The following is a 24,070-nucleotide window of genomic DNA, read 5'->3' on the forward strand; positions in this document are numbered from 1 at the left end:
ATAACTGATTTGAGAAGTCAGGCTTTTGTTATGGAAGTGGTCAGGCTTTTGTTAAAGTTTCTTCAAAAATGCCTTTTTTCGGTATCCTAAAAACCAGCTCTGCTATGAAGGGTTTCCTCTATGGACTAGCCAAATAGACTTGAATCAGTTTTTTTGCCCAAGGGAAAGAAGTAACATATTAGTGGAAATTTCCACATCACTTCTTTTCCTCCTTATCTCTGCAGCAGAGTTGAAAATCTTTAGCTTTTTTGCAGGCACATGGAAGTGCTAAAAAGAATACTTTCTCCCTTCTTGGGAGGTGATTAATACTGAAATGGATAAAGTAAGTCTCCGCTAAGACTGCAGGGGAGCTTCTGGGATGACAGATGCTTTCCACTGCTTCACAGTCCATAAACATTCTACAGAAAAATTCTCTGAACACTTTGTGAAAAATGAAGATTATTGCTGACTTAATCCTTGCCTCTTCTTCCATTGTCCACCAAAGACAGTTTAATTTAAAAAACACTATGTATTATTGTTAAAATTCAAGCATACAGCAGTGTCTATAGAGGAAATTGGTTCATCTTTCTGTTATTCTATTCCTGCTATAACCTGATTCCCCAGAAATAGCCTCTACTAGTAGTTTGGTATGTACCTTCCTAGGCTTGCTTATGCATGTTCTCGTGTATGCACTCTAACAATTTTTAAATGACATTGTACTGCATTGCTGTTTTGCAGATTGCTTTTTGTCCCACTTACACGAATTGCTTTACTGCCAGTATGTAAATCATTAACATAATGATAGAAATTCATTATAAAACTAAAGTCTTTCTATTAATAAACCACTGTCTACTGGAGTTTGGGGTAGAGATAATGGGCTTGAAGATCTTGATATAAAGTTCTGTTTATTCAGCTAGTTCCGATTTTCCCAAGAATTGGAATGGGCAGTGTTGAACTTGGAAGTCACATCCTGGAAAGTGTAAAGATAGCATTGCACAGGGCTCTAGGTCCATGACAGTTTTAAAGGAATGGGTTGACAGTGCCTGGAGAAGGAAATGGCAACCCACTCCAGTATTCTTGCCTGGAGAATCCCGTGGACAGAGGAGCCAGGTGGGCTGCTGTCCATGGAGTCACACAGAGTTGGACACGACTGAAGTGACTTACTATGCATGCATGCATTGGAGAAGGAAATGGCAACCCACTCCAGTATTCTTGCCTGGAGAATCCCAGGGACAGAGGAGCCTGGTGGGCTTCTGTCTGTGGGGTCACACAGAGTCAGACACGACTGAAGCGACTTAGCAGCAGCAGCTGCAGCAGCGTTGACAGTGCCAGGAGGTGTGGATTGTGATAAATGACGAGGATGCAGCTGGAGAATACCTCAAATGAAAAGAATCTTTCCCTGTCCACCAGATACAAATGAGCCGTTGGTAGTAATAGCTCAGCCCTCATCAGAAATGCCACTTTTGACCTCAACTAATGAATTTCACACCAAAATGATGACACCAATTCATGACAAGGAGGAGCCAAAGACTTCATCTAAGTGTTATATACAGGTCACTGGTATGACTTGTGCTTCCTGTGTAGCAAACATTGAACGGAATTTAAGACGAGAAGAAGGTAAGACACTCTTAGGTAAGACACTCTTAAAACTTGCTATTTTATGTACTAATTTGAGAACTCTGTCCTTTTTGTCCTCTTAAGTGTTTTGTAACCATGTTTATGATTATTGCCAAGGCCTCATAAAGACTATCAGTGATTTACAGGACAACCTTGACTTCCTGATAGCCAGTTTTTGTTAATGTTTTTGTTCCCTTAGATATAGTTCCTGTCTCATTAATCTCATGGCTGCACTTTAATATCAGTGAAATTTGTAGTCAAATAGCAGAAGGAAAGGAGAAGGCAATGGCACTCCACTCTGGTGCTCTTGCCTGGAAAATCCCATGGATGGAGGAGCCTGATAGGCTGCAGTCCATGGGGTCGCTAAGAGTTGGACACGACTGAGTGACTTCACTTTCAGTTTTCACTTTCATGCATTGGAGAAGGAAATGGCAACCCACTCCAGTGTTTTTGCCTGGAGAACCCAGGGATGGAGGAGCCTGGTGGGCTGCCGTCTATGGTGTCGCACAGAGTTGGACGCAACTGAAGCGACCTTGCAGCAGCAGCAGAAGGAAATACATAAGATTATTATTCTTTATGGACCTTGGCTGCAGTAGATTTTAAGAAACATAAATTTTCTGATAAAGCTATGCTTAAAACTAACAGCTAGAATCCATAATTTTCAGTATTACTATACCCAGGGCAAGCACTGGACCAAAGCCAAGTTTTAGAATTGTTCTCTTCCAGCAGTTTGATTACTGATCTTTACTTGCAGTAAAAGTGTTCAAAAGTTACTCAATATTGTGTACAAGTGTTCATTTTTGGTTACAAATTCTTAGAAAATCTGTAATATGTTTTTTTATTTAGTCACACTCAGATGTTTTAGCTTTTAATTTTGCACTCACATTAATGGACTTCATTGCATAGTGTAGTAGATTTGTTAACCATAGAGATAGGTGATTATGTTTAATGAGCCTGAAGTCATAGGTTTGGTACTCAGGTAGCCCTAGCTCCAGGTATCTTGCTGTTAGTCACAAGGGCTGAATAAATAAGATTAGTATAAGCTTATCATCACTATTGGGGAAATAAAGTATATAGAGTAATAATACAGACCTATGGCTAATAAACTCACCTTATATGTAAAGATCAGAACATTTGTAACAAAATGTATTATTATATACTAGAGCTATCTTAAGTTCAATATTATCTTGTCCACATTCTGTCATTTCTACATCCTTCATTTCATCTTGCATTATATCTAATTAGAATGCAGTCTGGGCTAAATTATACTTTGAGTGATTAACAATAGGAGGAAGGTTGCAAGAAAATGAAAGCAAAAAGAAATTTCCAAGGGGCTTGTTTAACTTTAGAACCAACTATTTTAGGAGAAGTTCAGATACAGACTTTCTCATGAGACAAGCAGTGGCTACTACAGATAACAGTTACAGATCTTTTTTTTAATCCCTAAAACTGATTATTTCAATTACTTTCTATTGCTCCTTTACCACCTTTTAACCTAGTTAGAAATATCTTTGGCCTAGCTGGGGTCAACATTCACTGCATTCACAATCTACCTATATTCACTTCTGTTTTTTTTAAATTAAGTGGCACTGGTCTTCCCTCAGTTTCATCTGGATTATATTTTTAAAAATGAATAGAAAAAAGTTCTAATTGTATTTTGAAGTAAAAATTTTAAAAATTGTCCATAATTTATATAAGTATAAAATGTTTTTGAAACTTGAAAAAACAGATTTTCTGTTTCTTTTTGGCTATAGATTACATTCAACTGAAGTGAAAAGATATTTTTCCTTTCCCTATATCCTTCTCTTATCACTGATACTTTCCTATGATCCGATCCTCTGAATTATTTGGTACTCACAAAGCCCAGTGTGTAACTACCTTTTTTCTCCAAAGAAAAGAGTACTTTTTTTTGGTAGCCAATTTCATATAGAAAGCTAGATTATATTAGATAGTTTATTTTCATATTAAAAACTATTATTAAATTAGTATTTGGATATTTTTTTCTTTTTATCAGACCCCAGAGCTGACCTATGGACTGCTGATTCCTATTCCCTGTTAGGTAGCCACTAAGTGCCACAGATTCCTAGAAGGAACTGCCATTTCTGCTGCATGTTATTAATTTTCTTCCTGGAAATGACAGCAATAGCTGACCTAGAGAAGTGGAGTGGTTGTTAACAAAATGCTGATACCAGAGAACAGCATGACTGCCATAAAATGAACTGCTTTGTTAAGCTGTGTGGCACTTTTTGGAGGGGGGCGGAATAAGAGCATTTTAGATTAATGTGTGTCAGGCAATACAATTTGAGAGAGAAATGACTGTTATTTGATAATATTATAATGTGTATGTTGGTATATTCTTAGATTCTTTGCTACAATTACGTTGATTTCCTAAGTAAATGAGTTCTTTTCTCTAGGACTCTATCTTACAGGTTTCTAAAAATACTTTATATTCATTTCCTAAAAATACTTTATATTTGGATTGCAATTCAAACAGTGTTAAACAGTTCTTAGACAGTTGTGGAAATGTGAATATTGCCTGGATGTTTGATGATATTGAAGAATTATTTTAGGTTTGATAATGGTATTATTATTTTTTTTAAGAAAAGAGTCTTTTTTAAAGGGTTATCTATTTATTTATTTTGGCTGTGCTGGGTTTTCAATTTTTGCTGTGTGTGGGCTTTCTCTAGTTGTGGTGAACGGGGCTTCTCTAGTTGCAGTGCGAGGGCTTCTCATTGTGGTGGCCTCTCGTTGTGAAGCACGAGCTCTAGGGACACAGGCTTCAATAGTGCGGCTCGCAGGCTCAGTAGTTGTGGTACATGGGCTTAGTTGCCCTGTAGCATGTGGGATCCTCGTGGATCAGGGATTGAACCCATGTCGTCTGCATTGGCAAGTGGATTCTTAACCACTGGACCACCAGGGAAGTCCAAGAAAAAGAGTCTTATCTTTAAGAGATACATATTTAAAATTTTACATATTATATGATATTTGGGATTTGCTTCAGAATAATCAGGGTAGAGGGTAGGGATGAGTGGGTAGGAATATGTATGAAACTTGAGCAGCCCAGTATTATTGATAGTTATTGAAGCTGAGAGATGGGTACATTGAGTTTATTATGTTGTTCTGTCTTGAGTATGTGTGTGTGTATTTGAAATTTTCCATAATAAAAAGTTTTTTAAAAATGAGGACAAGTTTTAAAAATTTTTATTTGGGTTCAAGATTGTATAAAAGTGAAGAAATAAAATTTTCCAGATTCACTTAACCCTTTCATAGTTAAATGAAAAGAAAACTACTATAAAATTATTCTTGGGAACTTCCCTAATGGGCCAGTGGCTAACACTCAATGCTGTAAATTCAGGTGACCTGGGTTCAATTCCCAGTGAGGGAATTAGATCCCACATGCTGCATTAAGACCTGGCACAGTCAAATAAATAAATATTTTTTAAAAAGACTACTCTTTTTATGAGAAATGTTATCTGACTTGTTTTTCTTATCAATATTCCTAGGAATATATTCTGTACTTGTGGCTCTGATGGCTGGCAAGGCAGAAGTGAGGTATAACCCTGCTCTCATACAACCCCCAATGATAGCCGAGTTAATCCGAGAGCTTGGATTTGGAGCCATTGTGATAGAAAATGCTGATGAAGGAGATGGTGTTTTGGAACTTGTTGTAAGTAAGGAGGTTTGTGTGGTTAATAGAATTTCCAGGAAAAACTTGGCAAGAAATCAGAAAAGAGATCCAAAAATAATTAAAATGTTGGGAAAGTAAAACATAAAATGAAAATGAAGGAAACTGGAAAGATATTGACAATGGTGACCTTCAAGTGCAGAATGTAAAAGATAATCATCATCTCTATTAAGAACCAATAAACAGGAATTGGGTTTGAATGAATAAATGAAAGTTAACTTTTAAAATATAGTATAATTCCTACCTAGTAGCATATAAAAGAATAAATTCTAGATGCATTAAAGACTTATATTTTATAAATAAAATCATAAAGCTAGGTATAAGTTATATTGGTTTAAAATGACATTTTTGCCAACCCAGAAAATATTTTATTTGTATAACTTGAATAATTAAAACAAAAAATTTAACCTTGTACCAAAGTTCCAGCTCAGACAAAAATTTGAATGTAAAAAATGGAACCATGAATTACTAGAAGACATATTTAGAGTTTTTTTTCAATGTTTTATTATAAAAATTTCAGACATTGGAAAAGTCAAAAGAATTGTGCAGTTGAACACTCTCAAACACACTGCATGTATTCTACAATTAATGTTTTACTCTATTTGTTTTATCATACATTAGTCCATCAGTCCATTGTGGAAATAATTTTAAAATCACAAAGAAGTTGCAAAAATAGTACAGAGGATTTCCTTGTAACCACTACCTAGTTTTTCCCAATGATAACACCTAATTAACGTTTAAAAAATAATATTAGAGTAGGAAGAGTTTTTTTAAGTGTCATACAAAATGCATAAAAGACAAGATTGATAAATTCAGATACATAAAAATTTCATGTTTGGAGAGAAAACCATAACCAAAGTCAAAAGGCAAGTAATGTTAAGAGTAGGCACCCTTGTCTTGCTCCTGATTTTAAAGGAAATGCTTTCAGTTTTTCACCACTGAGGATAATGTTTGCTATGAGTTTTGTTGTATATGGCTTTTATTATGTTGAGGTATGTTCCTTCTGTGCCTACTTTCTGGAGAGTTTTTATCATAAATGGCTGTTGAATTTTGTCAAAGACTTTCTCTGCATCTATTCAAACAATCATATGGTTTTTATCTTTTAATTTGTTTATATGGTATATCACATTGATTGATTTTCATATATTGAATAATCCTTGCATTCCTGGAATAAAGCCCACCTGATTATGATGTATGGTCTTTTTAATGTTATTGGATTCTGTTTGCTAGAATTTTGTTGAGGATTTCTACATCTATGTTCATCAGTGATATTGGCCTGTAGTTTTCTTTTTTTGTGGCATCTTTGTCTTGTTATGGTATTAAGGTGATGGTGGCCTCATAGAATGAGTTTGGGAGTTTGCCTTCCTCTGCAGTTTCCTGGAAGAGTTTGAGTAGGATAGGTGTTAGCTCTTCTGTAAACTTTTGGTAGAATTCACCTGTGAAGCCATCTGGTCCTAGGCTTTTGTTTGTTGGAAGATTTTCATTATAGTTTCAATTTCTGTGCTTGTGATTGCTCTGTTCAAATTTTCCATTTCTTCCTGGTTCAGTTTTGCAAGGTTGTACTTTTCTAAGAATTTGTCCATTCCTTTGAAGTTGTCCATTTTATTGGCATATAGCTGCTCATAGTCGTCTCTCATGATCTTTTATATTTCTGTGTTGTCTGTTGTAACATCTCCTTTTTCATTTCTAATTTTACTGATTTGAGTCTTCTCCCTTTTTTTTCTTGATGAATCTTGCTAATGGTTTATCTATTTTGTTTATCTTCTCAAAGAACCAGCTTTTAGTTTTATTGATCTTTGCTATAGTCTTCTTCATTTCTTTTTCATTTATTTCTGCTCTGATCTTTATGATTTCTTTCCTTCTTCTAACTTTGGCAGGTTTTTGTTCATCTTTTTCTAGTTGCTTTGGATGTTAGGTTAGGTTGTGTATTTGATGTCTGTCTTGTTTCTTGAGGTAGGTTTGTACTGCTATGAACTTCCCTCTTAGCACCACTTGTACTGAATCCCATAGGTTTGGGGTTGTCATGTTTTCATTGTCATTTGTTTCTAGGCATATTTTAATTTCCTTTTTGATTTCTTCAGTGATCTGTTGGTTGTTCAGAAGTGTGTTGTTTAGCCTCCATATGTTTGTGTTTTTTATAGATTTTCCCTGTAGTTGATTTTTAATCTTACAGCATTGTGATCAGAAAAGGTGCTTGAAATGACTTCAGTTTTTTAAAAATTTACCAAGGCTTGGTTTGTGGCCCAGGATGTGATCTATCCTGGAAAGTGTTTCATGTGCACCTGAGAAAAGGTGAAATCCATTATTTGGGGGTGAAATGCCCTGTCAATATCAATTAGGTCCAACTGGTCCAAGGTATCATTTAAAACTTTTGTTTCCTTATTATTTTTTGGTCTGGATGACCTGTCCATTGGTGTGAGTGGGGTATTAAAGTCCCCCACGATTATTGTGTTACTGTCAGTTTCCCCTTTAACAGTAGTTAGGATTTGCCTTGTGTATTGAGGTACTCCTATGTTGGGTGCATATGTATTAATAATTTTTATATCCTCTTGGACTGATCCCTTGATCATTATGTAGTGTCCTTAGGGCTTCCCTGATAGCTAAGTTGGTAAAGAATCCACCTGCAATGCAGGAGACCCTGGGTTGATTCTTGGGTCAGGAAGATCCACTGGAGAAGGGACTGGCTACCTGCTCCAGTATTCTTGGGCTTTCCTTGTGGGCTCAACTGGTTAAGAATATACCTGCAATGCAAGAGACCTGGGTTCGATCCCTCGGTTGGGAAGATCCCCTGGAGAAGGGAAAGGCTACCCACTCCAGTATTCTGGCCTAGAGAATTCCGTGAACTGTATGGTCCATGGAGTTGCAAAGAGTCAGACACGACTGAGTGATTTTGTCTTGTTCACTTAACTTCTTTGTCTATTATGATGGTCTTTATTTTAAAGCCTATTTTATCTGATATAACTATTGCTACTCCCACTTTCTTTTGATCTCTGTCTGCATGAAATAGCTTTTTTCAGCCCCTCACTTTCAGTCTGTATGTGTCCCTAGGTTTGAGGTGAGCCTCTGGTAAACAGTATATATAGGGATGTTGTTTTTGTATACATTTGGCCAGTCTTTGTCTTTTGGTTGGAGCATTTAACCCATTTATGTCAAGGTGATTATTGATAAATATGATCCTGTTAATATTTATTTTATTGTTTTGGATTTGATTTTATAGGCCTTTTCTGTGTTTCCTGTCTAGAGAAAGGCCTTTAGCATTTGTTGAAGAGCTGGATTGGTGCTGCTGAATTCTCTTAGCTTTTGCTTGTCTATAGAGCTTTTGATTTCTCCTTTGAATCTGAATGAGATTCTTGCTGGGTAGAGTAATCTTGATTGTAGGTTTTTTTCCTTTCATCACTTTAAGTATATCCTGCCACTCCTTTCTGGCCTGCAGAGTTTCTGTTGAAAGATTGGCTGTTAGCCTTATGGCTTGTTGTTTGTTGTTATTTGTCATTGTGATTGTTTTTTTTTAGTGATTTCTGAGCTGATTATATAAAGTCAATGTTCTTTGTTCTGTGTGTCCACTGAAGTCTCTGTTTGGTTAGCTCAGTAGTCAGCTAACAATTCCACAGTGGTTTCCTTAAATATATGGAACCAATAAGTATCCCAGCCCTTAGGAATAAAACCACCATATGATGCAGCAATCCCATTCCTAGGCATATACCCTGAGGAAACCAAAATTGAAAAACCACTTGTACCCCAATGTTTGTTGTAGCACTGTTTACAATAACTAGAACATGGAAGCAACCTAGATGTCCATTGACAGATGAATGGATAAAGAACTTACGGCACATATACACAATGGAATATTATTCAGCCATAAAAAGTAATGTATTTGAGACAGTTCTAATGAGGTGAATGAACCTAGAGCCTATTATACAGAGTGAAATAAGTCAGAAAGATAAATAGCATGTACTAATGCATCGCTGGACTGGACACAAGCTGGAATCAAGATTGCTGGGAGAAATATCAATAACCACAGATATGGAGATGACACCACCCTTATGGCAGAAAGTGAAGAGGAACTAAAAAGCCTCTTGATGAAAGTGAAAGAGGAGAGTGAAGAAGTTGACTTAAAGCTCAACATTCAGAAAACGAAGATAATGGCATCCGGTCCCATCACTTCATCGGAAATAGATGGGGAAACCGTGGAAACAGTGTCAGACTTTATTTTTCGGACTCCAAAATCACTGCAGATGGTGATTGCAGCCATGAAATTAAAAGACACTTACTCCTTGGAAGAAAAGTTATGACCAACCTAGATAGCATATTCAAAAGTAAAGACATTACTTTGCCGACTAAGGTCCGTCTAGTCAAGGCTATGGTTTTTCCAGTGGTCATGTATGGATATGAGAGTTGGACTGTGAAGAAGGCTGAGCACCGAAGAATTGATGCTTTTGAACTGGTGTTGGAGAAGACTCTTTTTTTTTTTTTTTTGGAGAAGACTGTTGAGAGTCCCTTGGACTTCAAGGAGATCCAACCAGTCCATTCTGAAGGAGATTAACCCTGGGATTTCTTTGGAAGGAATGATGCTAAAGCTAAAGCTCCAGTACTTTGGCCACCTCATGCGAAGAGTTGACTCATTGGAAAAGACTCTGATGCTGGGAGGGATTGGGGGCAGGAGGAGAAGGGGACGACCGAGGATGAGATGGCTGGATGGCATCACTGACTCGATGGACGCGAGTCTGAGTGAACTCCGGGAGTTGGTGATGGACAGGGAGGCCTGGCGTACTGTGATTCATGGGGTTGCAAAGAGTCGGACACAACTGGGCGACTGAACTGAACTGAGCTGAACTGAATGCATACATATGGAATCTAGAAAGATGGTACCAAAGAATTTATTTCAGGGCAGCAATGGAGAAACAGACACACAGAACAGACTTATGGACATGGGGAAAGGGGAGGAGAGAGGGTGAGATGGATGGAGAGAGTAACGTGGAAACTTACATTCAGTTCAGTTCAGTTCAGTCACTCAGTTGTGTCCAACTCTTTGCAACCCCATGAATCACAACACGCCAGGCCTGCCTGTTCATCACCATCTCCCGGAGTTGATTCAGACTCACGTCCATCGAGTCAGTGATGCCATCCAGCTGTCTCATCCTCAGTCGTCCCCTTCTCCTCCTGCCCCCAGTCCCTCCCAGCATCAGAGTCTTTTCCAATGAGTCAACTCTTCGCATCAGGTGGCCAAAGTACTGGAGTTTCAGCTTTAGCATCATTCCTTCCAAAGAAATCCCAGGGGTGATCTCCTTCAGAATGGACTGGTTGGATCTCCTTGCAGTCCAAGGGACTCCCAAGAGTCTTCTCCAACATCACAGTTCAAAAGCATCAATTCTTCAGTGCTCAGCCTTCTTCACGGTCCAACTCTCACATCCATACATGACCACAGGAAAAACCATAGCCTTGACTAGACGGACCTTAGTCGGCAAAGTAATGTCTCTGCTTTTGGATGTGCTTTCTAGGTTCGTCATAACTTTTCTTCCAAGGAGTAAGTGTCTTTTAATTTCATGGCTGCAATCACTATCTGCAGTGATTTTGGAGCCCAAAAATAAAGTCTGACACTGTTTCCACTGTTTCCCTCTCTATTTCCCATGGAGTGATGGGACCGGATGCCATGATCTTCGTTTTCTTTTCTTTTTTTTTTTTTTTTTTTTTTTTTTCTTTTTTTTTTTTTTTTTTTTTTTATTTTATCTTTATTCTTTCTGTTCAACATGACCGATTCTATAGTATCGTATTTTCTTCTCTTATGTATCGGCTCCAGTTTCATCCATCTCATCAGAACTGATTCAAATGAATTCTTTTTAATGGCTGAGTAATACTCCATTGTGTATATGTACCACAGCTTTCTTATCCATTCATCTGCTGATGGACATCTAAAGTGATGGGACCGGATGCCATGATCTTCGTTTTCTTTTCTTTTTTTTTTTATTTTTTTTCCCTTTTTTTTATTTTTTTTTTTTAAATTTTAAAATCTTTAATTCTTACATGCGTTCCCAAACATGAACCCCCTCTCACCTCCCTCCCCATAACATCTCTCTGGTCATCCCATGCACCAGCTCCAAGCATGCCGTATCCTGCATCAGACATAGACTGGCGATTCAATTCTTACATGATAGTATACATGTTAGAATGTCATTCTCCCAAATCATCCCACCCTCTCCCTCTCCCTCTGAGTCCAAAAGTCCATTATACACATCTGTGTCTCTTTCCCTGTCTTGCCTACAGGGTCGTCATTGCCATCTTCCTGAATTCCATATATATGTGTTAGTATACTGTATTGGTGTTTTTCTTTCTGGCTTACTTCACTCTGTATAATCGGCTCCAGTTTCATCCATCTCATCAGAACTGATTCAAATGAATTCTTTTTAATGGCTGAGTAATACTCCATTGTGTATATGTACCACAGCTTTCTTATCCATTCATCTGCTGATGGACATCTAGGTTGTTTCCATGTCCTAGCTATTATAAACAGTGCTGCCGATGAACATTGGGGTACATGTGTCTCTTTCAATTCTGGTTTCCTCGGTGTGTATGCCCAGCAGTGGGATTGCTGGGTCATAAGGTAGTTATATTTGCAATTTTTTAAGGAATCTCCACACTGTTCTCCATAGTGGCTGTACTAGTTTGCATTCCCACCAACAGTGTAGGAGGGTTCCCTTTTCTCCACACCCTCTCCAGCATTTATTGCTTGCAGATTTTTGGATCACAGCCATTCTGACTGGTGTGAAGTGGTACCTCATTGTGGTTTTGATTTGCATTTCTCTAATAATGAGTGATGGTGAGCATCTTTTCATGTGTTTGTTAGCCATCTGTATGTCTTCTTTGGAGAAATGTCTATTTAGTTCTTTGGCCCATTTTTTGATTGGGTCGTTTATTTTTCTGGAATTAAGCTGCAGAAGTTGTTTGTATATTTTTGAGATTAGTTGTTTGTCAGTTGCTTCATTTGCTATTATTTTCTCCCATTCCAAAGGCTGTCTTTTCACCTTGCTCATATTTTCCTTTGTTGTGCAGAAGCTTTTAATTTTAATTAGATCCCATTTGTTTATTTTTGCTTTTATTTCCAGAATTCTGGGAGGTGGATCATAGAGGATCCTGCTGTGATTTATGTCTGAGAGTGTTTTGCCTGTGTTCTCCTCTAGGAGTTTTATAGTTTCTGGTCTTACATTTAGATCTTTAATCCATTTTGAGTTTATTTTTGTGTGGGGTGTTAGAAAGTGATCTAGTTTCATTCTTTTACAAGTGGTTGACCAGTTTTCCCAGCACCACTTGTTAAAGAGATTGTCTTTACTCCATTGTATATTCTTGCCTCCTTTGTCAAAGATAAGGTGTCCATATGTGTGTGGATTTATCTCTGGGCTTTCTATTTTGTTCCATTGATCTATATGTCTGTCTTTGTGCCAGTACCATACTGTCTTGATGACTGTGGCTTTGTAGTAGAGCCTGAAGTCAGGCAAGTTGATTCCTCCAGTTCCATTCTTCTTTCTCAAGATTGCTTTGGCTATTCGAGGTTTTTTGTATTTCCATACAAATCTTGAAATTATTTGTTCTAGTTCTGTGAAAAATGTTGCTGGTAGCTTGATAGGGATTGCATTGAATTTGTAAATTGCTTTGGGTAGTATACTCATTTTCACTATATTGATTCTTCCGATCCATGAACATGGTATATTTCTCCATCTATTAGTGTCCTCTTTGATTTCTTTCATCAGTGTTTTATAGTTTTCTATATATAGGTCTTTAGTTTCTTTAGGTAGATATATTCCTAAGTATTTTATTCTTTTCGTTGCAATGGTGAATGGAATTGTTTCCTTAATTTCTTTTTCTACTTTCTCATTATTCGTGTATAGGAATGCAAGGGATTTCTGTGTGTTGATTTTATATCCTGCAACTTTACTATATTCATTGATGAGCTCTAGTAATTTTCTGGTGGAGTCTTTAGGGTTTTCCATGTAGAGGATCATGCCATCTGCAAACAGTGAGAGTTTTACTTCTTCTTTTCCAATTTGTATTCCTTTTATTTCTTTTTCTGCTCTAATTGCTGTGGCCAAAACTTCCAGAACTATGTTGAATAGTAGCAGTGAAAGTGGACACCCTTGTCTTGTTCCTGACTTTAGCGGAAATGCTTTCAATTTTTCACCATTGAGGATAATGTTTGCTGTGGGTTTGTCATAGATAGCTTTTATTATGTTGAGGTATGTTCCTTCTATTCCTGCTTTCTGGAGAGTTTTTATCATAAATGGATGTTGAATTTTGTCAAAGGCCTTCTCTGCATCTATTGAGATAATCATATGGTTTTTATTTTTCAATTTGTTAATGTGGTGAATTACATTGATTGATTTGCGGATATTGAAGAATCCTTGCATCCCTGGGATAAAGCCCACTTGGTCATGGTGTATGATCTTTTTAATGTGTTGTTGGATTCTGATTGCTAGAATTTTGTTGAGGATTTTTGCATCTATGTTCATCAGTGATGTTGGCCTGTAGTTTTCTCTTTTTGCGACATCTTTGTCAGGTTTTGGTATTAGGGTGATGGTGGCCTCATAGAATGAGTTTGGAAGTTTACCTTCCTCTGCAATTTTCTGGAAGAGTTTGAGGAGGATAGGTGTTAGCTCTTCTCGAAATTTTTGGTAGAATTCAGCTGTGAAGCCGTCTGGACCTGGGCTTTTGTTTGCTGGAAGATTTCTGATTACAGTTTCAATTTCCGTGCTTGTGATGGGTCTGTTAATTGATCTTCGTTTTCTAAATGTTGAGCTTTACGCCAACTTTTTTGCTCTCCTCTTTCACTTTCATCAAGAGGCTTTTTAGTTCCTCTTCACTTTCTGCCATAAGGGTGGTGTCATCTGCATATCTGAGGTTATTGATGTTTCTCCTGGCAATCTTGATTCCAGCTTGTGTTTCTTCCAGTCCAGCGTTTCTCATGATGTACTCTGCATAGAAGTTAAATAAGCAGGGTGACAATATACAGCCTTGATGTACTCCTTTTCCTATTTGGAACCAGTCTGTTATTCCATGTCCAGTTCTAACTGTTGCTTCCTGACATGCATGCAGATTTCTCAAGAGGCAGGTTAGGTGGTCTGTTATTCCCATTTCTTTCAGAATTTTCCACAGTTTATTGTGATCCACACAATCAAAGGCTTTGGCATAGTCAATAAAGCAGAAATAGATGTTTTTCTGGAACTCTCTTGCTTTTTCCATGATCCAGTGGATGTTGCCAATTTGATCTCTGGTTCCTCTGCCTTTTCTAAAACCAGCTGGAACATCAGGGAGTTCACGGTTCACGTATTGCTGAAGCCCGGCTTGGAGAATTTTGAGCATTACTTTACTAGCATGTGAGATGAGTGCAATTGTGCAGTAGTTTGAGCATTCTTTGGCATTGCCTTTCTTTGGGATTGAAATGAAATCTGACCTTTTCTGGTCCTGTGGCCACTGCTGAGTTTTCCAAATTTTCTGACATATTGAGTACAGCACTTTCACAGCATCATCTTTCAGGATTTGAAACAGCTCAACTGGAATTCCATCACCTCCACTAGCTTTGTTCACAGTGATGCTTTCTAAGGCCCACTTGACTTCACATTCCAGGATGTCTGGCTCTAGATGAGTGATCACATCATCATGATTATCTGGGTCATGAAGATCTTTTTTGTACAGTTCTTCCATGTATTCTTGCCAGCTCTTCTTAATGTCTTCTGTTTCTGTTGGGTCCATACCATTTCTGTCCTTTATCAAACCCATCTTTGCATGAAATGTTCCCTTGGTATCTCTCATTTTCTTGAAGAGATCTCTAGTCTTTCCCATTCTGTTCTTTTCCTCTATTTCTTTGCACTGATCACTGAAGAAGGCTTTCTTATCTCTCCTTGCTATTCTTTGGAACTCTGCATTCAGATGCTTATATCTTTCCTTTTCTCCTTTGCTTTTGCCTCTCTTCTTTTCACAGCTATTTGTAAGGCCTCCCCAGACAGCCATTTTGCTTTTTTGCATTTCTTTTACATGGGGATGGTCTTCATCCCTGTCTCCTGTACAATGTCACAAACCTCATTCCATAGTTCATCAGGCACTCTATCTATCAGATCTAGTCCCTTAAATCTATTTCTCACTTCTACTGTATAATCATAAAGGATTTGATTTAGGTCATACCTGAAAGGTCTAGCAGTTTTCCCTGCTTTCTTCAATATAAGTCTGAATTTTGTAATAAGGAGTTCATGATCTGAGCCACAGTCAGCTCCTGGTCTTGTTTTTGTTGACTGTACAGTATGTAAAATAGATAGCCAATGGGAATTTGCTGTATGTCTCAGGGGACTCAAACCGGGGCTCTTTATCAACCTAGAGGGGTGGGATGGGGAGGGAGATGGGATGGAGGTTCAAGAGGGATCAGACATATAGTTATATATGTATACCTATGGCTGATTCATGTTGAGGTTTGACAGAAATCAACAAAATTCTGTAAAGCAATTACCTTCAATTAAAAAATAAATAATTTTTTTAAAAAAGAAAGGAAAGGGTCCAAGTCTTTACTAAAGAGCTCTTTGTAAATGTTGAGGCATGCCTTGAACAGTCAGCCAAGCAGTTGTCAGTTTTGCCTTAAACTTCAATTCCTGCTTCTACAGAGCCTAAAGCTCAGCCTGAGGTGAGAACTTAGGGCTCTTTCAGTTCTTTTCTGAAAATACACACAGCCCTGAACATGTGCATAGCCCTATGCATGTGCATGGTCTTCTAGATTCCTAGCAATGTGCTGGAACTCTTATGGACATCTTCCTTCCCAGCTTTTTCCCTTTTAGGGTCTTTTGTTAGTCTGTTGTTTTCCCCAGCTGTTATCCATTGGCTCAGGCAGCCATAAGGTTAAATAATTTCCCCTTATTGTTTTGACAGATTCTCCTGGGGAAAAGGCTTTTTGTATGCACTGAGATTGTCGGGGATAGACAGACAGCTTTGCAAGTGGAATATTTCAGAGAACCATCAGACAGGTCAAATAAAGGCAGTTCTATGGGAATGAGACTTTGAAGACATGCCAAGCCTTTTTTTCCCTCTCTGGTGGCTCAACTGATGCTGTTTTTCACCAGGATTGTGGCCTGTTGGTCTTCATAGCTACCACCGAGCTGGAGAGAGGGGATGGGAATACAGCAAATTGTAATGCCACATAGCTTACTATTTTACTGGAATTTATCTGATTGTCTTGAATAAATGCTTCCTGCATTGCTGTAAGCTTTTAATTTCCACTTCTTTTTTAATCAGTTTTTTAAAATTGAGGTGTAGTTGAGTTACAATATTATATTAGTTTCAGGTATACAGAATAGTGATTCAGAATTCTTACAGATTATATTCTGTTTAACGTTATTGTAAAATATTGGCTCTATATCCTGTGGTGTACAATATATCCTCATAGCTTGTTTTGTACATAGTAGTTTGTTCCTTTTAATCCCTACCCCTATATTGTCCCTCTTCCCTACTTTCTCCCCATTGATAACCACTAATTTGTTCTCTATGATTCTGTTCATTATATTCATTTGTTTTATTTTTTAGATTCTACATATACATGATAAGATAGAGTATTCATCTTTCTCTGTATGACTTATTTTGCTAAGCATGATATCCTCCAACTCCATTCATGCTGTTGCAAATGGCAAATTTTCATTCTTTTTGTGGTTGAGTAGTATTCCCCTGTGTGTGTGTGTGTGTGTGTATATATATAGATATAGATATAGATACACATATACATACATACAACATCTTCTTCATCCATTTGTCTATTGATGGAACTTAGGTTGCTTTGATATCTTGGCTATTGTAAATAATGCTGCTATGAACATTGAGATACTTGTATCTTTGTGAACTAGTGTTTTTGCTTTCTTTGGATTTGCACCCAAAAGTGGAATTGCTGGATCATATGGTAGTTGTATTTTTAGTTTTTGAGGAAGATCCATCCTGTTTTCCATAGGGGCTGCAGCAATTTTCATTCCCAGCAACTTTCTAACTTTTCTGAAATAGTTGGTACTGACAACTTTTGCAGATTTTCTCATTTCTTTTAGGGAGGGGAGAATTTTCAGAAATCCTTCCTCTGCTATTGATGATGTTCTTTTAGTGGATATTCTTGAATAAATACTTTGTAAGTTGTTATATAATCCTTTTGGTTACTTCTCATAATATTTCAGTGGTTGGGTTTTGAAACTTTTGTCCAGTGATTAAACTTTGCAGTTTAATCATTGCCATTTGGGGCAAGGATTTGCTGAACTCCTTGCACAGTCATTCCAGAAATCCTGCCCTTCCACTGTAGAATTTATAACTTTACTCAAGACATAGGACAAAATACATTTTTGGAGAAAGGTAGAATACGTTTGTCATTTACTAACCTTCACTGGAAGTAATACTAAAAGATATACATGAACATACATACATATATATGTATATACATACCTACATACATACATATGCTTTAGCAGGGTGGTCCACTGGAGAAGGAAATGGCAAACCACTTCAGTATTGTTGCCTTGAGAATCCCATTAACAGTATGAAAAGGCAAAATGATAGGAAATAGAAAGATGAATTTCCCAGGCCAGTAGGTGCCCCGTATGCTACTGGAGAACAGTGGAGAAATAACTCCAGAAAGAATGAAGAGACAGAGCCAAAGCAAAAATAACACCCTGTTGTGATTGTGACTGGTGATGGAAGTAAATTCCAAGTTGTAAAGAACAATACTGCATAGGAACCTGAAATGTAAGGTCCATGAATCGAGGTAAATTGGAAGTGGTCAAACAGGAGATGGCAAGAGTGAACATCGACACTTTAGGAATCAGCGAGCTAAAATGGACTGAAATGGGTTAATATAACTCAGATGGCCGTTATATCTACTATTGTGGGCAAGAATCCCTTAGAAGAAATGGAGTAGCCCTCATAGTCAACAAAAGAGTCTGAAATGCAGTGAAAGAAAAGAAAGTGAAGTCGCTCAGTCGTGTCCAACTTTTTGTGACCCCATGTACTGTAACCTGCCAGGCTCCTCTGTCCCTGGGATTCTGCAGGCAAGAATACTGGAGTGGGTTGCCATTTCCTTCTCCAGGGGATCTTCCTGATGCAGGGATTGAATCCAGGTCTCCTGCATCGCAGGCAGATACTTTACCCTCTGTGCCACCAGGGAAATGCAGTATTTGGATGCAATCTCAAAAATGATAGAATGAACTCTGTTCATTTCTAAGGCAAACCATTCAATATCACAGTAATCCAAGTCTATGCCCCAACCACTAATGCTGAAGAAGCTGAAGTTGAACAGTTCTGTGATGAGCTACAAGACTTTGTAGAACTAACACCAAAAACAGATGTCTCCTTTTCATTATAGGGGATTGGAATGCAAAAGTAGGAAGTCAAGAGATACCTTGGAGTAGCAGGCAAATTTGGCTTTTGAGTACAAAATGCAGCAGGGCAAAGGCTAATAGAATTTTGCCAAGAAAACACACTGGTCATAGCAAGCACCATCTTCCAACAACACAAGAGAAGACTCTGCACATGGGCATCACCAGATGGTCAATACTGAAATCAGATTGATTATATTCTTTGCAGCCGAAGATGGAGAAGCTCTATTCAGTCACCGAAAACAAGACTGGGAGCAGACTGTGGCTCAAATCATGATCTTATTGCCAAATTCAGATTTAAATTGAAGAAAGTAGGGAAAACCACTAGACCATTCAGGTATGACCTAAATCAAATCCCTTACAGTGGAAGTGACAAACAGATTCAAGGAATTAGATCTGATAGATAGAGTGCCTGAAGAACTATGGACGGAGGTTTGTAACATTGTAGAGGAGACAGGGATCAAGACCATCTCCAGGAAAAAGAAATGCAAAAAGGAAAAATGGCTGTCTGAGGAGGCCTTACAAATAGCTGTGAAAAGAAGAGAAGTGAAAGGCAAAGGAGAAAAGAAAAGATATATCCATTTGAATGCAGAGTTCCAAAGAAGAGAAGGGAGAGAGAAGAAAGCCTTCCTCAGTAATGAATGCAAAGAAATAGAGGAAACCAATAGAACTGGAAAGACTAGAGATCTCTTCAAGAAAATCAGAGATACCAAGGGAACATTTCATGCAAAGTAGGGCACAATAAAGGATAGAAATGGTATAGACCTAACAGAAGCAGAAGATATTAAGAAGAGGTGGTGAGAATACACAGAAGAACTATACAAAAAAGATCTTCACAACCCAGATATTCATGATGGTGTGATCACTCACCTAGAGCCAGACATCCTGGAATGTGACGTCAAGTAGGCCTTAGAAAGCATCACTATGAACAAAGCTACTAGAGGTGATGGAATTCCAGTTGAGCTATTCCAAATCCTGAAATACGACGCTGTGCAAGTGCTGCACTCAACGTGCCAGCAAATTTGGAAAACTCAGCAGTGGCCACAGGACTGGAAAAGGTCAGTTTTCATTCCAATCCCAGAGAAAGGCAATGCCAAAGAATGCTCAAGATGCCACACAATTGCACTCATCTCACATGTTAGCAAAGTAATGCTCAAAATTCTCAGTATGTGAGATAGTATGTGAACCCTGAACTTCCAGATGTTCAAGCTGGATTTAGAACACACAGAGCAACCAGAGATCAAATTGCCAACATTAGTTAGATCATTGAAAAACCAAGAGAATTACAGAAAAACATCTGCTTCATTGACTACACTAGAGCCTTTGACTTTGTGGATCACAACAAACTGTGGAAAATTCTTAAAGAAATAGGAGTACCAGACCACCTGACCTGCCTCTTGAGAAATCTGTATGCGGGTCAGGAAGCAACAGTTAGAACTGGACATGGAACAACAGACTGGTTCCAAATAGGAAAAGGAGTACGTCAAGGCTGTATATTGTCACCCTGCTTATTTAACTTATATGCAGAGTACATCATGAGAAATGCTGGGCTGGATGAAGCATAAGCTGGAATCAAGATTGCTGGGGGAAATATCAGTAACCTCAGATATGCAGATGATACCACCCTTATGGCAGAAAGCGAAGAAGAACTAAAGAGCTTCTTGATGAAAGTGAAAGAGTGGAGTGAAAAAGTTGGTTTAAAACTCAACATTCAGAAAACTAAGGTCATGACATCTGGTCCCATCACTTCAGGACAAATAGATGGGGAAACAATGAAAATAGTGAGAGACATTATTTTGGGGGGCTCCAAAATCACTGCAGATAGTGACTGCACCCATGAAATTAAAAGACACTTGCTCCTTGGAAGAAAAGCTATGACCAACCTAGACAGCATATTAAAAAGTAGAGACATTTGCCAACAAAGGTCTGTCAAGTCAAAGCTATGGTTTTTCCAATAGTCATGTGTGGATGTGAGAGTTGGACTATAGAGAAAGCTGAGCGCCAAAGAAGTGATGCTTTTGAACTCTGGTGTTGTTAAAGACTCTTGAGAGTCCCTTGGATTGCAGGGAGATGCAACCAGTCCATCCAAAGGAAATCAGTTCTGAATATTCATTGAAAGGAATGATGCTGAAGCTGAAACTCCCAATTCTTTGGCTACTTGATGGGAAGAACTGACTCATTTGAAGATACCCTGATGCTGGGAAAGATTGAAGGCAGGAGGAGAAGGGGATGATAGAGGATGAGATGGTTGGATGGCATCACCGACTCGATGGACATGAGTTTGAATAAGCTCCCAGAAATGGTGATGGACAGGGAAGCCTGGCGTGCTGCAGTCCATGGGGTCTCAAAGAGTTGGTTATGAATGAGTCACTGAATTGAGCTGAACTGAGCAGGGTGAGAAAAATTTAGAGGCACTGAATACGAGAAACAGTGATAATTGTCAAATCCTCTATCAGTGAGTGTGACAGGAAGAGGGAGACTTTTAATAAGATCCTCTTCTGTTTAACCTGTTGCTAGCTAAGTCATTGCAGCTATGTCTGACTCTCTGTGACCGCATGGACTGTAGCCCACCCGGTTCCTCTGTCCATGGGATTCTCCAGGCAAGAATACTGGAGTGAGGTGCCATTTCCTTTTCCAGGGGATCTTCTCAGTCTTTTTGTCTTCTGCATTGGCAGCCAGGTTCTTTTACCACTAGCGCCACCTGGGGAGCCCTTAACTTTTGTAGCTGGGACCATATCTTTGTTCAATGTGATATAAAAACAGTGATCTAATGGTCGTATCTAAAGCATATTAATAGTGCAGATAAGATTTTTTGTGTTAATACCGTGTTATAGGATTTCTTTCAGTTTAAAGTAATAACACGTTTAATGGAGAGAAATAAGTGCATTTCTGAATAAAAAAGCCTTTGTCTTTAACAGGTGAGAGGAATGACATGTGCCTCCTGTGTCCATAAAATAGAGTCTACCCTCACAAAACACAGAGGGATCTTCTACTGCTCTGTGGCCCTGGCAACCAACAAAGCACATATTAAATATGATCCAGAAATTATTGGTCCAAGAGATATTATTCATACAATTGAAGTAAGTTCAAGACTTTATATTTCCATGTTCTTACCTATCCAGTCAGCACTCCCTCAGACCACTTCTGGTTTATATCAGAAAGAAATGATGAAAAAAATCTGATTCCTTTGCTTATAGGTAATAATTGTCTCAAAATTTAATAAGCATGTGTTACCATTTTATTTTTTATTTTTTGGACTTTGTCAGGAGGAATTAGCTAAAGGCACATTGATAGTATTAATCAGGATGGGACTTGAAGTAGAACCTCAGGTCATTTAAAATGTTTAGAAAATATAAGTAAAGGATAATTTCTTTTGAGTAAAATTCATATTAATCATTACAAAAGTGAAACATCCTGCTAGATGCTATATTGTTTGTTAGGTCAAAGCTTTAACTAATACCTTGGTTAAAGTAAGAAATATAAAAGACCAAACCTTTTTCACTGTGACAAATTCATCCTGTATTCTTCAGTAACTTGTAAATGGTAGTACATGTGAAGTATAGCGTGTATTGTTTCAATGTGGTGTAGCATTGTTCTAATGACCTAAAAAGCATATTAATCATTTAGATAAGATCCTGTTAATGTAGACAGTAGTACCATTAACATATTTGTGAAACTAGCATTTTCGAGTATCTTCTATGTGCCAGTTATGCAAATTGCAAAGCTTCAGCTCTTGATTTAATTCTCACAACAGTACTGTCGTCTTCATTTTGTAGGTGAGGAAACTCAGGTTATGAGATGTTAAGTTACTTCCCCAAAGTCACATAAGCTAGTAAGTGTCATGCCAGGGATTTGAGCCTAATCTTCCTGACTCCAGTGTTCATGCTTGCTCTTTTCTCTGTGCTACACTGTCAAAAAACATAAGAAGGCAGCATTTTCCCTAGCAGCTGAAAATATAGTGTATTTTACTGTCTATGTTCATATGAAACTTATGTAGATATAATTTTCTTTCAGTACTTTATTTTATTGAGGAAAAGTTTCATTCTTGTTATTTATTCCTGCTAGAACAAGAGTAAAGACTACATATGCAAAGCCTTGAATAATATGTTTAGCATGGTGCTAACTTTTATGGCCTACCATTCAGTTTTCTGTGCTCTCGGGCATGTATGGATGGATAGATAGATGTCAAAACTAAAAGTAAAAATAAACTGATTAAATGACAACCCACTCCAGTATTCTTGCCTGGAAAAGTCCACGAACAGAGAAGCCTGGTAGGCTATAGTCCGTGAAGTCACAAAGACTCGGTCACGACTGAGCAACTTCACTTTCACTTTCTACAGTATACATCAGTACTAGTAGATGCTTGTCCAAGTGTAAGATTTATGATTTTACTGCTGAGTTCTGTCGTTATTAGATCATCATACAGTTTGTCAGCTTGACCAAGCCATAGATTTCTGCTTTTTTTTCCAAAATTACTTATTAGAGGCTTTAGTTTACTTCTTGATAGAAGAACCTCTACTGAGGACAACTACGCTTGAATTAAATCAATAATTTGGAAATAGTAGGATAGACATTAACTAGAATTGAGGAAACATTTATTTCTTTGATGAAAGACTAGAAACAAAGATAATTAAGAGAAGAAATGGAGAAGGAAATGGCAACTCACTCCAGTACTCTGGCCTGGAGAATTCCATGGACAGAGGAGCCTGGTGGCTATAGTCTGAGGCGTCAAAACAGTCAGACACAGCTGAGCATGCAAGAGAAGGAAGCACATCTTCATCTTTATATTCCCCATAGTGATTTGTACTTGAATTATTCTTAATGACAATACCACAGCTTAAAATTTCTGTACATAATGTTTATACATTCAGAGAAATAATTGTTTTCTCATGAATTTCCTTAGAGCTTGGGTTTTGAAGCTTCTTTGGTCAAGAAGGACCGATCAGCAAGCCACTTAGACCATAAACGAGAAATAAGACAGTAAGTACTTTTGGAATGTCAATAAAAATCAGATTTTTATTTATGTTACAAATTTAACATACTGTTAGCATGTCAGTTATTTTTTCAGTAGCATCCTTACACTAGGTGGGAATTGGTCACAAGTTATATTTTGCTGTGGTACACAGAATCTTTAACCATTAGATGTTTACTCAAATGATCTTTCTTTTCTATATTAGATGGCGACGGGCCTTTCTTGTGAGCCTGTTTTTCTGCATACCTGTAATGGGACTGATGATATATATGATGGTTATGGACCACCATCTTGCAAGTCTTCACCATAATCAGAACATGAGCCAAGAAGAAATGATCAGTATTCATTCTTCTATGTTCCTGGAGCGCCAGATCCTGCCAGGATTGTCCATTATGAATTTGCTATCTTTTTTATTGTGTGTTCCTGTACAGGCAAGTGAAATGTTAG

General features: G+C 37.9%; 1 protein-coding gene across 1 annotated transcript in view; it reads left to right on the plus strand.

The window, feature by feature from the left end:
- ATP7A (ATPase copper transporting alpha) overlaps positions 1-24,070 on the plus strand; it is a 158,884-nt gene that overhangs the window by 106,150 nt on the left and 28,664 nt on the right. The window contains exons 5-9 of the mRNA XM_005700602.3: positions 1,390-1,596; positions 5,100-5,263; positions 21,570-21,731; positions 23,555-23,631; positions 23,829-24,054. Coding sequence (XP_005700659.1) covers positions 1,390-1,596; positions 5,100-5,263; positions 21,570-21,731; positions 23,555-23,631; positions 23,829-24,054 — 836 coding nt within the window. The remainder of the gene's footprint in view (positions 1-1,389; positions 1,597-5,099; positions 5,264-21,569; positions 21,732-23,554; positions 23,632-23,828; positions 24,055-24,070) is intronic.

This window comes from Capra hircus (assembly GCF_001704415.2).
Source record: "Capra hircus breed San Clemente chromosome X unlocalized genomic scaffold, ASM170441v1, whole genome shotgun sequence".
Lineage (NCBI taxonomy): Eukaryota > Metazoa > Chordata > Mammalia > Artiodactyla > Bovidae > Capra > Capra hircus.